Source organism: Sorex fumeus, unplaced genomic scaffold, assembly GCF_029834395.1.
Source record: "Sorex fumeus unplaced genomic scaffold, SorFum_2.1 ptg000065l, whole genome shotgun sequence".
In the NCBI taxonomy this organism is placed as follows: Eukaryota; Metazoa; Chordata; class Mammalia; order Eulipotyphla; family Soricidae; genus Sorex; species Sorex fumeus.
This window is the reverse complement of record NW_026606122.1, coordinates 4,538,498-4,552,093: the sequence shown is the minus strand read 5'-3', so window position 1 is coordinate 4,552,093 and position 13,596 is coordinate 4,538,498. Positions and strand designations below refer to the sequence as shown.

The window sequence follows — 13,596 nt, the reverse complement described above, 5'->3', positions numbered from 1 at the left end:
CCCAGCAAGCATGTGTGTAAGCACCCCAACCAAAGGAAAGCCAACCTTAGTGAGCCCCACAGTCAAGCGTACAGACACCACTGAAGAACAACCTCCCAATCAGCAGCAGAGCTAAAAATGTATGAGCAGAGTCAGACAGATTTCCAATCCCCATCACTGTAAGAAAGAGGAGGGAGACAAATTCTTAAAAACTAATAGTGATTTTAAAAAGTAAGATAATTTAGTGGATAAAGCACTTGCTTTGCACACAGCCAACAAAGGTTTAATCCCCAGCACTACATATGGTCCACTAAGCATTGCCAGTAGTAAACTCTCCATGTGTAGCCCTCCAATAAAAAGTAATGGAGGACCAGAGCGATAGCACAGTGGGTAAGGCGTTTGCCTTGCACGAGACTGACCTGGGTTCGATCCCTGGCCAGGAGTAATTTCTGAGTGCAGAGCCAGGAGTAACTCCTGAGTATCGTTGGGTATGACCCAAAAAAGAAAAAAAAAGTAATGGAAAGATAGGCCAGAGGGATAAGGTGCTTGCCTTGCACACAGTCAACCCAGGTTCAATTCCCCACATCCCATATGGTCCCCTGGGCATGGCCAGGAGTAATTCCTAAGTACAGAGGCAGTAGTAACCCCAAGTATCACCAAGTATGGACCCAAAACCAAAAAAAAAGTAATGGAAAAAGTAACAGGCAGAACAGAAAAAATTCTTCAGGTGGCCAAACTATTCTCTATGGACCTATAATGGTGGGTACTGTCATTATAAATTTTTTCCAAGCCCACAAGAAATAACACCAACATGTTTGCCACTCAATGCCTCTTTTGCAGACCACAACACCCAAAAGGAGAGAGAGAACACAGGGGATTGCCCTGCCACAGAGACAGGGGGGATGGGGGGATGGGGGTGGGAGGGATATTATCCATGGTGGTGGAAAATGGGCACTGGTGGAGGGATGGGTATCTGATCATTGTATAATTGAAACCAAAGCACAAAAAATTGTAAATCTACAACTGTAAAAAAAAATAAAATAAAGGGGAAAAAAAGAAAAGAAATTCTGTCTTCTGTTTGCCTTTTTATTATTGCTATTGTTTTTAATGAATAGACAGAATTGACATAAAGGAAAATAATGACTTGTTAGAGAACAAATACTGGAAAGTAAAGTCAAATTAAAATACATAACCTTCAATGCTTAAGCAGCAGTCAGTTTACCTCATCACTGTACCTACTTTACCATTTTATGCAATTAAACACACTGAAACAAATTGTTATTTTATATTAGCTTGAATGTTCTCATTAAATTTTGCATATTCGCAAAATAAAAAAAAAGAAATAACACCAAGAGTGAACACCCTAAATGCAAAACAAAGATTTTTGGTGATACCAATATGTCACTGTAGGCTCATTATGTGACATAAATGATCACTCTTTATAACAGCAAAGGCTATGCAGGGTGTGCCAGGATATGTGTGGGAATTCCCTGCACTTTCTGCTCAATTGTACTGTGAACCTAAAGCTGCTCTAAAACATAAAGGTATTAAAAAAAAAAAGTGTCACTTAAAGCACATTTTCTATTTCAATACAAAACAAACCAGAAGCAGCAAGTCTTTCCAACTCCCTCATGCCCTCTGCTGGTCATTGGAAGAACTGATCCAGCAGCAGAGCCAGGGACCAGAACCCTGAAGCCTGCTCCTAGAGAACCACAGCCCGCTCCCCTCGCCCCCTCTCCCAACCAAGGGATTTAGAGGTTCTGAGATAAAAGCCCCCAGGTAGGGGATCCTCTCTGAAGTCCATTTTCCCCAATTCAAGTGAGAGAAATTCCTTATAAAGTAGGAAGTATGAAATTAGAAGGCTGAAAGCACTGAGTTCTAATCATGGCTCTGTCACCCACTGGTTCTGATTTCCACTACCATCTCTCCAAACCTCACATCCTATCAAACAAGGGATGTACAATCTAGCTGCTAGAGCTGCCAAGAGGTTCAGAGACTTTTTAGGCCATGAAAGGGCTTCGGAAACCACCACCAATACACTGGTGACATGGCCCCCATGCAGAAAAGCAGTGAGACCAGCACAGAGATGATGGACAACAGGGGTCCTCAGAGGTGAGTGGCTGGACAGGAAGGGATGAGGATATGTCAAAGGAAGACCCAGCTATACCTACTATAAGAGCCCACATCCCACAAAGGTGTGGCTGGCGTTCATGAGATGACAAAGGCTCTTGTAAGCCCTTAAATGGCCTTCATGAGCAGCAGACTCAAATTTGTGTTTAACATTCCATCAGTGCAGATACCCCTCCTGCCCCTGAGGCTAGGAAGAAGCACACTCCACCGAGTTCCCCTAACCGTGCCTGCCCACCAGGATCAGTGCCAGAACATCAACCACCAGTCAGGTAGCTTCAGCAGGAAATGGCAACTAGGCCCCCAGTCCCTGACCAGAAACAAGGAAAAGCTACAAAACAAAAGAGCAACACCCACCTTCTCCTCTCTCAAGGACAAAGGACGGCAAGAGCTGAAAGAATGAAGGGATCCTACTCATTTAACAAAGGTTGACCCAACAGCCATTAAGTCAGACCTGGGCAATGAAGTGAGCCAGACTGGGGCTCTGCTTCTAATATTTGGTTCCGGGGCTACCCCTGATAGTGCTCAGAGGACAAGTACGGTGTGGTGTGGGATGAACCCCAGTCTCTAGTACCCAAAGCTTATGCCCTACCCTGTTGATCCATTTCCCCAACCTCTGAGACTCTACTTTTGAGATCACCAACTCTGGAAGGGGGCAAGAGGCATAAGCAATGAAAAGTTAACAAACCACACACAAACCCCTCACCCATGAACAAGAGCTGTGAAACAGAGGGCCCTGACAAATGACTAAAGCTAGCACCGGAGGGGAAGTATCACCCAAGCAATACCAGAACTTTACAAAAGCTTATAAATCATTTTGGGGCCTAAGGTCTGAGTTCCAGAACATATTCAGGGAGCTACAGGTTCGATAACTGGATTTAATCCCCGTCACCACATGCCCTTCTGAGCACTGCTGGATATAGGTCTGGTGGCCCACAGCACAGCTAGGCAGCCTCCCCCCACAAAATGAAACAACAATAACAAGAAGAAATTGCTCTTGCCAAAGCATCAGAGATGACAGAGGCCTGGTAATAGGTAGAGACTTGAGTAGTACTAGGCAGGCAAGCAGGGCAGGACCAGAACAAAAGAGGAACTCATGTATGGCCTCTGCCCCATACCTGCCAGGTGCAACATATGACCTCATTTAATTGTCATTCCCAGAGTGACAGGAAGCATTTTCATTTTATAGAGGCAAAATGGAGCTGGGGGTTAGGTACCAGCAAAGCCTAGTGTAAAGGCATATAGGGAAGGCCTCAAGCCTCAAGCTTGAGGACATACCTGACAGCCCATCTCAAAAAATCATGGTTTATCCCTAAAAATGAATGAATCCTGAATATACATATGCTTACACAAGCAGGCCTTTTCACTTTGTTTGGTTTTCATAGGGGTCACTATTGAGTGGTGCTTTTAGGGCCACATATTGCTGGAGCCTGACCTCAGGACCTCACACATACCAGGCACATGCTCTTCCACTTCAGCTATTTCCCAAGTTCCATAAGTAGAACTTTGGTTATTAGGCCACCAGAGACTGGCATCTAAACATGGATCTCATGACCCCAGTCACCCACTATGCTTCAACACCAGTATTTTTTTTTTGCTTTTTTTTGGGTCACACCCCGCGATGCACAGGGGTTACTCCTGGCTCTGCACTCAGGAGTTACTCCTGGCAGTGCTCAGGGGACCATATGGGATGCTGGGAATCGAATCTGGGTCTGCCGCATGCAAGGCAAACGCCCTACCCGCCGTGCTATTGCTCCAGCCCCAACACCAGTATTTTTAAGAGATTGTGCTCTGGCAAAACCCTTTCTCTCAGAGTCAGAGAGATAAAATAGCATAGTCAGAAGAGATAAAACTGGGGTTAGGCACTTGCCTTCCTTCCATGGCACTGTATATCCCCACCAGGAGTGACCCAAGAGAAAACCAGGAGTAAGCCCTGAGCCTCTCAAGGTGTGGCCCTCTACGAAGCAAAAACAGGACAGCCAAGGTCCTGGGCTCTAGAACATCTTCAGGGAGATCCAGGAGTTTCTCCTTTCCCAAAGTGGACAAGTCTCCAAGTGCTGATTTAGTGTTTTCACAAAAATGGCTCAAGAAGTCAAGCTGGGAGTAAGGAATAGAGGCTGGCCCAGCTTAAGATAAATTTAAGGTAAATCATCAATGCCATAACACAAGAAAGTATCCTACAAGCCTATGACTGAGACTAGTTCCTTCATCTCTGAGCTTCCAAAAAGGGGCTGGCCAAAGTTCTCCTGACTTCAAGGACTAAGTTACCAAAGGCTAAAATGAAATGAATGCAAAGGCCTAACAGATAACTCAATGAGTGAGAGCACATGCTATTTGCACATAGGATGCCCAGGTTTGGTCCTCAGTACCGCAACTGGTCCAATAAATACTCCCAAGAGCAACCCTTGAGCTCAGTCAGAGAGAAAAAATAGCACAGTCAGAGAGATAAAACAGGGGGGAGGCACTTGCCTTTCATCCATGGCACTGTATATGGTCTCCTACTCCCCACCAGGAGTGACCATGGAGAAGAACCAGGAGTAAGCCCTGAGCCTCTTAAGACGAGGCCTTCTAGGAAGGCCACAGGGAGTACTTCTAGGTACTGACAGGTATAGTCCCAAAGCTAAGAATAGCAATAATGATAACAACAGTAATAAAAAATCAAATCAGAGACAGAGAACAAGTACCAGGGTTAAGACAACAGAGCCAGCTCACAGCCAGATGTATTCCCAGAGCCCAGGGCCAAGAGATTTTTAGTATTCTGGGCTTCATAGCTCTGTCCCAGCAGGCCTGGTGCCAAGACAACCCCTCTTTCCCCAAAGATGCCCAGAACACTGGTCACTTGCTTAGCATGCAGACAAATCCAGTCTGATCTCCAGCACCATAATATACACACACACACACACACACACACACACACACATATATCCTGCATACCACCGGAAGTGATCCCTGAGAAGAGTTAGGAATAATTCTGAATACCACCAGGTGTAATCTCAAATCCAAGTAAATAAAGAAATCAAAGCAAGCTGTGGTACCCAACAAACTAAGATTCCAGTCCAGCTTCACCAATTATTAGTCATATGATGAACTGCTCTGAGCCAGTTTTTCAATCAGCAAAATGGAAATAACAATTCAACCAAGAGATGACATACAAGCAGCTCAAATATCACAGGATTTTGCCCAGTAGCTGACTACTTGGTGTGATCCCTCCCCCCTTCTTCTCATTCCCTTCTTGTGAAGAAAACAAGAACACCTTTGAGTAGAATGAAAAATCACAATCCAAAGAAACCAGGCACTGCTCCCTGGAACCTGTAACATGTTATCATGTGAGGAAAACATCTTTGTGGGAGTGATTAAGTTAACACTCCAAGAAGGTGCATCAGGGTGGGATCTATAAGTAAACTGAAATTTCTTCATAAATAAAGAGCAGAGGATTTGCTACAAAAGAGGAGTCCACACTTTCACAGAAAAAAAATGAAGACAGACGCGGAGGCTAAAGTGAAAGAGCCACAAACCAACAATTGCTGACAGACCCCCGAAGCTAAAGAAGCTTTGATTCTCCTCTAGAGCCACTGCAGTGGAGTATGACCGTGCCAACATCTTGACTTTCACCCAATGAAATAAATTTTGGGGACAGAGGGATCTCACCGCAGGTAGGGCTGTAGGTTTTTTGCTTTGCACACAGATGACCCACCTTCAATCCCTAGCACCCCACATGGGCCTCTAAGCCCCATTAGGAGTATTTCCTGAGCGTAGATTCAGAAGTAAGCACTGAGCAATGCCGGGTGTGACTGCCCTCCTCAAAAAAGAAATGGATATCAGACTTCTAACCTCCAGAACTGTGAGAAGACAAAAATTCTGTCATTTTAAACTGCACAACTTGTGGTAAACTGTTGAAAGCCACAGGACACAAATACAATCCCATTGTAACACACCTGGTCTATAAAGCAACACAGACTGGCTCCCATGCTGCAAGACTCGCTTCTCAAGCATGCTCCAGGGAAAGAGCAGGAGCCTAGAATCAACCCTCCCAGCCTGGGAAGATGCTGACCCTACACATGGATGAAAAAGCTACTACCAAAGCAGCAGAAGGCGCAGAGAAAGACGGCAGCAACAGAGACATCTCGTAGACAGACATATCCCTAGAGCCTGTGGCCAAGAGATGTTTAGTATTCTGGGCTTCATAGCTCTGTCCCAGCAGGCCTGATGCCAAGACCACCCCTCTTTCCCCAAAGATGCCCAGAACACTGGCTCAACTCCAGGGGCAAAACATAGGCAACATATCCAATGGGAAACACTCACTGCTAAGGACCAACACAAGCTCTCCAGAGCAGAGGAATGGGAAAAGAGCAAGATGCAAAGCCAAATACAGGGTCCCTGGCTGGGATGTGGGGGGGATGGGTAAAGGACACTGAGGAGTTGGGGTGCTGCAACAATTTAAAATCGAAGAATTTATTACTGTGGAGCAAAAATAAATGATGTACTCCTGCATGCTAAGAAATGGATGAGACTCGAAAAGATTATGCCAAGAAACCACTTGAAGTACCACAAATTGTATGATTCTACATATATAAAATGTCCAAAATAAACAAACCAATCAATCAAGGTATATTAATGGTTGTCAGGGGCTGCAATGGAATAAGGAAACTGGGGGATGATGGCGATACAGGGCTGCCTTTGGGGTGATGAAAATATTCTAAAAGTGACTAATCATGGTGACAGATGCACAACTCTGTGAACACACTAAAATTCACTGAACAGTTTTCTTTAAATGGTGAATTTGAGGCTGGATTGATGATAATACAGCAGCTAAGGAGCTTGCCTTGCACACCTGACCTAGATTCAATCTTTGGCATCGCATATAGTCCCCAAGCCCTGTCAGGAGTGATCCCTAAGTACAAACCCAGGAATAAGTCCTGAGAACAACAGGTGTGGCCCAAGAAAAACAAAATAAATAAAATGATGAATTTAGGGGCCAGAGAGACAGCTTGAATGGTTAGAGCAAACACTCTGGGAACTATGTCACCCACCCCACCCCTCAAGAGCCTCTAGGAACAATCCCGGAGAACCTCCCCAACACGATCATGTATGTGTCCCTGTAAAGAGAGTATTTCAATAAAACTGTTAAAATTAAAAATAAAAACCAGGGCTATAGTATGAGCCAGGGAAGCAAAAACTTCTAGTTTGAAAACTTGCTGGGGCCGGAGAGATAGTACAAGTAGGGGACTTGCCTTCCTGCGGAAAACCCAGGTTTCATCCTTGGCATCCCATATGGTCCCCGGAGCCCGCAAGAATTATTGCTGAGTGGAGAGATTGGAGTAACCCCTGAGCACTGCCAGGTGTGGGCACTACACACACACACACACCCAGGCCCCTTGCAAAACACACACACACACACACACAAAATGAAAACTTGATTAAAACTTTATAGCACATCTGCGAAAGTCAAAAGATGCCACTCAGAACTTTCACCACAGTAAGGAAAGAGAGAGGGTACAGGTTTAAGGCAAGACCACATATGGTCCCCCAAAGAGTGCCAAGGGTCACTCCAGAGCACAGAACCAGGAAATGCCCCCTAAGCACTGCTGGGCGTGGCCAAAAGAGAACTTTCACAATGGGTGGAGGAGTGGTAGGGACAGAGAATTGATAAAAAAAAACACAATTTACTTCTGAATAGAAATAATCTCCTCTACGTGTAAGTCACCACTATATATTTTATGCATGGAAAATGAAGGCCCATAAAACAGATTTTCTCTAAGATCAACTACAACTAAGATCATCTAGGTGGAGATACTTCCTGTTATACCATTGGTTGTAACTTGTGGTAGACAAAGGCTCCTAGGAAGAGTCCATAAGTGTGGAGGAAAACTGAAAAGAGTGAAACTTGCATCACTCAAGATCTAGCTGGGGGCAGGTATTCAAAGACTCAAGACCTTCAGAAAGGGGTGGACTTTTACCAGGAGGTGGGGGGGGGGGGGGTGGAAGGAGGGAGAAAGTTTAGAATCTACCTAAACCCGTAAGGCAGCTAAGAGAAGACCCTTTTGAACTCGGGCCTTTTGGAATTCAAGGCCCTACCTCTTTCCACACATTATCTCCACAGCAACAGGGCTCCTGGCAGGAACCACCAAGCTTGTTCACCACAGAACAACTTACCATAGAAATCACTATCCCCTAGCCCTGAGCCTTACACCAAACAGGCCACCAAGTATGAATGATTAGGAGGGAACAGAAGGTGGGGCTAGAGCAATAGCACAGTGGGTAGGGCATTTGCCTTGCACGCGGCCAACCCGGGTTCGATTCCCAGCATCCCATATGGTCCCCCTGAGCACCGCCAGGAGTAAGTCCTGAGTGCAGAGCCAGGAGTAACCCAAAAAAAGAATGGAACAGAAGGATAAGGAAGAAACTCAATTCTTTCTTAAAAGACCCTAACTATTCTGTCACTTCCAAGTCCAGAGGGCTTTGGAGTGACTTCCCCTAAGACCTAGAAGTTAAACACCTCCACCTAACTCCTTCCCCGACTGATAAGAAAACTGAGGCCCAGAATGTACAAGAAGAACTACTCTGATTCATCCAGCAAAGTGGCAGAGCAAACCAAGAAATCCTAGCTCCAGGGTCAAGTCCAGCTTCTCCCACCATCTCAGCAGGAATACCCCCGTTTTAAAATGCTCTTGAGCTCACCACATTTTCAAGTCAGTTTCCTCACTGGGTAGATATTCAGCAATGAAATCATGCAGGGGAAAGGAAACTCCTAGTAGTATCCACCACCTTGTCAACACTGGGACCCCAAGGTGACTAAAGGGCTCTTAAAAGGCAGTACAGCCTAGTCAATAGTATCAGGAAAAACAGGAAGCCCAAGGAGTCAGAACAAGGAACGAAGTCACCATCTGGGCTCCCTCTTACCAACTCCTTTCCTTCTCAAAGGACCTAATTGGCCCAAATACTAAAAATACACGCAGGGACAGTTCAGGACCCAGATGGGGGTGTCAGGAAAAAGTCTCCCTTGTTATCACCCCCAGAAGATACCAAGTTGGACCAGGTGAGGCCATGAGAGGCATTCTATTCCTCCTTTTGTGCCAAGGACAGAAAAGGACTCTCTTCTCTGACTTTGGGAGGAGAGTCACACACACCCACAGTTTTAATTCCCTATTCTTATGGGACAAGCAGAAGGAAAGGACTCCTAGCCTAGGAGATGTGAAGGGGGCATCCAAGGATATGTTTTTCTGATCACCACTTCTTCCTCTGGGTACCTGGAATCCAACTGCAGTACCAACCCTTACTTCTGTAGAGGAGGAAAAGCTGCCCTCACCCCACCCAGGGAGGGAAGATCAGGTCCTATTCCTAACCAGAAGAGGTCCAGAAGTGATCAGGAAGAGGTCAGGAGCCACAGTGCTAGGTGCAACAGGAACAAGATGAGTGGATTCAAGATAAGGCCCTGGCTCCTGTGATGCAGAGACAGGTTTACCTAAGCCAAGCAGGAGAGTATGATGTGCAGAGCTTTTCCCTGAGGCAGGCACAACCCCCTTCCTGTCTCTGTGAAGAAAAAGTTTGTGGAATGTACCTCAGGAAGCCCTTACCTGGAAGGACCGAGGAAGCTCTCCTGGGTGGGGAGAAACACCAAATATTTCCCAGTGTTTGAGGAGAGCAATCAGCCCTCATGGCCCCAGTAAACTCCCACTAGAAAGAGGTCAGGAGTTCCTGGTTAAGGGAAGGCAGCTTAAGAGGTTCTTTTCTATGGAGCAACCACGTCCTTCTGTCCCATGAAAGATGCCATAGGTTCACAGTGGGGAAGACCTCAAAGTCCTCTCTGTAGTGAAAACGGATTGGCCAGCATGGGCCAATCTGCTCTCCCTGAGAGCAAGCTTGAGCCCCTGAAAAGAGGCTCAGCTTCTTTTCAGCATCCCACTGTCCCCACATTTTCCAGGGAACCAGACAGTTCTCAGGACCTATTTCATCAGTGAAGGGGGCTCTAAAGTTCAAGTCCCAAGCAGGCAATCCACCCTTTAGGGACCCTAGCTCCAGGGTGTACTATGAAGCCGACACTCAGAGCAGGCTCAGACTTTACCATCAGGGACGTGTCTCATCCTGAGTGAAAGCTCAAACTTTTGGGGGAACAGTCGGGACCCCATTCCCCCTTGAGGGATGAAAGCTTGCTCTGCCCCTAAAATATGCTTTAGTCCCTCAAAATTGGTGGAGTAAGATCTCCTAACCCGAAGGGGGAGGCCCTCAAGACCCCAAGGTGACACACAGACATCAGTACCCAAGGAGAAAGAGCCTCTAAACACTTTGTCTTGCCTGTAACCTCTTGGCAGGAGGGAGGTATGTCAGCCCCCTGAAGCAGCTTCAGGACCAGCCTCTAACAATCCCAGTTTCAGGGGGTGAGGGGAGAGACTCTTAAGCTCCTGTATCCAAAACTGTTTCCTAGAAAGAACTCAGGCCTAACCCTGCAGCCCGTTTCATGGCTGGTGCCGATGGCACCATGGTTAGGAAGCACAACTAGCATGCGTGCGCCTGGGGACTCCATTCTTCCACACCACAGTCCCGTCACCAAAGGGCCCTTGCACTGAATCACTGGTCCGTTTAGCCAAGAATCGCCGCTGGGAGCCCTGGACCTCCACTTGGGAGACTCCATCCTCAAAAAAAAAAAATCAAAACAAACAAAAAACCCCACAAAAATGTTTCCCAAACTGAAACTATCCAGGGGGTGGCGCTAAAGAAGGCCGATTTCGAGAGGGGGTGCCGAACTTTTTCCTAAAAACGGGGGCAACGGGCCAAATACATTTCAGAGCATCTGAGGAAACAGCAGCTTAAACTCCTGGAGAGAGATTCAGACTGTCGCCTCTAATGACAGGCGACTTCCTTGGACTCACGCTAACCGCCTCTACCTTAACGTGCTAGCGCTCTCTCTCTCCCCAAAAGAAAAGAATTACACGCCACCGAGCACACCCAGGCCCTTAGGATATCAGTCAAGGGTCGCCCTTGCGGCAGGATTTCAGCCTGGCGCAGAGTTCCCACCTACTGTCCCGACACAAGATCCCCCCGGAACGACGCCTCCAGGGCCTAAAGCAACCCGCAGCCCCTCTCCTAGCAGTGGAGTGGTATTGCAGGGGACTGTGAGCACAAGTCCAGACGAGGAAAGAAGGGGTCCGGCCCCCGCCCCACCCCCCCGGGCTCAGCGGCAAGACACCAGCCTTTACAAGGTGCTGTGAGGTGTACCTGACTCCCGGCACCCAGTCGGGGCCCCTATTGGCCGCCGCCCCCATTTCCCTACCACCCCCAACCCCTACCTGCTCCACAGTGGCGGGGTCCATGGCCTCGATGCGCGCCGCAGCCGCCTCATATTCATCCTCGCTGTTGTAACCCGCGCCGACTTCTTCATGCTCCGGGCTGCCACCACCGACAGCACCAACCACGGGGGCCTGGCGCCGTCGCTTGCTGTGGCCGGGACCCGAACAGCAACCTCCCACGCCCACGGGCCCGCCCACTCCCACCACCACGCCCGCCGCCCCAACTCCCGCTGCAGCTGCACCCAGCGCATCGCCGGGCCCGCTGCCGGGACCCCCTGGACCCCCGCACGGGGGAGGGGAAGACGGCTGTGGCCGGGGACCCGCCACAGAGCCCGGGGGCACGGCCAGAGCCCAGCGGTGTAGCGCACCTGGTGGCCCCGGCAGCGGGCCCTGGGGAGGAGGTGAGGCCCGGGAACGGGCACCCACAACGCTCGTGTCACGGTCTCGGTCGCCGCCGCCCACGCCCGCGCCGCCGCCGCCCACGCCCACTCCCCCGCCGCGGCGCGGCGCCGGGGGCAGCGGCCCGGGCGGCGGCGACTCGTTGGCGGAGTCGGTGTCGGGAGGCGGCGGCTTCTTTTTGGGGAGAATAGTCATGGCGGCACCGCCGAATACCCCCCAGCAAACTCTGCGCGGAGCACGCTGGGAGAGAACCCGGATGAGGGGGCTCCTGCCCGGCGCGAGGCACCACGGGATCGACGGGACCCGGATAGAAAGTCTGAAGCGACAGTGGTTCGAGGAGGGTAGGCGAGCTGGGGGTCACGCGGCAGGAAAACCCGGATGTAAAGTCCAATGGTTGAAGGCAGGCTGAAGGCACCGCGGCGAGTTTGCCGTCGTCTTTGCTCCCGAGGCTGGCAGGTTTATTGCTACTTCTCGTTCGGCCTCCGGCTTCAAAGGAAAGCACCAAAACAAGCACTTCTTGGCCCCGCCCCTTTACAGGTTCTGAACTACAGGGTGGGGCTCCCAGTGTAGCGCTAGCGCGTCACGGCGCAGCCCCGCCTCTTGCTAGGAAGTACGTGGGCAATATTCTTCCGTGCTGCCACAACAGTTGTGGGCACCAACCAATCAAATAGTTGCTCGGATCTTCGATGACGCCCCCCGGGCCAATCGGGGTCGAGTGATCGCCCTCCCGTGCCCGCCGTCTCCGGTCCCAGTCTGCACCTTCGGTCCTCACCTTTCTTCTTGTCCTTGGTCCCGCTCTTTACTTCTTTCCCTGAGCTTTGACGGCCAATGAAGAGCATGAGCACCCCGCGCAAGAAAACAAAAGTACCTTTCTCTCAGGCTCCCAACTTGCTCGCAATCGGTCGGACTGGAAAATATCAACACTCAAAGCATAGCTATCCCCTGAAACGTCAGTTCCGGACCCACCCACCTGCAAATCCACGTCCTGCGAAGGGGTGGGAGCCTCTTCACCCTGGCAATAACTGGCCGAATCCTGCGACTATTGGCTAAGAGATTCTGTCACTCACTTGGGTTGGGCCAATCTTTGGGGTCTACGGGCACCGTGGGGACAGTGGGTGTTTGGAGAAACATATCCCTCTTTGGCACCCGACACTCGCCCTGGCGATGACCTCCCCGCCCCTCTCGCCAGTGCGCAGGCCCGGCACAACTTTGTTTACCTGGGTCTGGCCAAAGTTTACAGACTTGCCAGTGAAATGCGGTCGGTTAAAAAAAAATCTCTGCTCTTGCGCTCTTCCCTTCCTGACTCAGAGATTACTGGCAAGCCATTGAACACCCACCTCCTCCTCCTCCTCAATTTCTACTCCTCTGTCAAATTTCAATGATACATCCAGCTTAAGGAGCAGCGATGAATGCTTGGGGTGGAAGGAGGGATACAGGCGACCTTGGTAGTTGGAAATGTACACTGGTGGAGGGTTGGGTATTGAAACATTATATGACTGAAATCGGATCCTGAAAGCTTTGTTAACTGTATCTCACGGTGATTTTTTTTTTAAAAAAAAGGGTGAATTCTTGGAAGGGCTAGTTCGACAACTTTCTTTGCGAAGCACCACAAAGGCTTCCAGGCTTTGGAGTCAGGTTTTGTTTTAGGCCTAAATCGACCCTTTCTGATTATATGCTCTTGATCAAGGTCATTGTGTCTTAAATTTGATATTACCCGTGTGTAAAACGGGAATAATACCTGTCCAGCCTACAAAGGAAGTAACTAGTTATGAAGTAGTCACAATACCTCACGAGTGTCAGTAGAGAC

The 13,596-nt window shown here is 48.9% G+C and overlaps 1 protein-coding gene across 2 annotated transcripts in view; it reads right to left on the bottom strand.

Moving 5' to 3' along the window:
• Window positions 1-12,742, bottom strand: part of OTUD5 (OTU deubiquitinase 5) — a 31,016-nt gene extending 18,274 nt beyond the window's left edge. Inside the window, exons 1-2 of one of the 2 annotated variants that reach the window (XM_056128609.1) lie at window positions 12,562-12,742; window positions 11,391-12,275 (exon numbers count right to left, since the gene is read on the bottom strand). In XM_056128609.1, the coding sequence (XP_055984584.1) occupies window positions 11,391-11,984 (594 nt within the window). In that variant the 5' untranslated portion in view covers window positions 11,985-12,275; window positions 12,562-12,742. Of the gene's footprint in view, window positions 1-11,390 lie in introns of both variants that reach the window. The other variant, XM_056128610.1, reaches the window with a different exon arrangement.
• Between the last annotated feature and the right edge of the window lie 854 nt (window positions 12,743-13,596).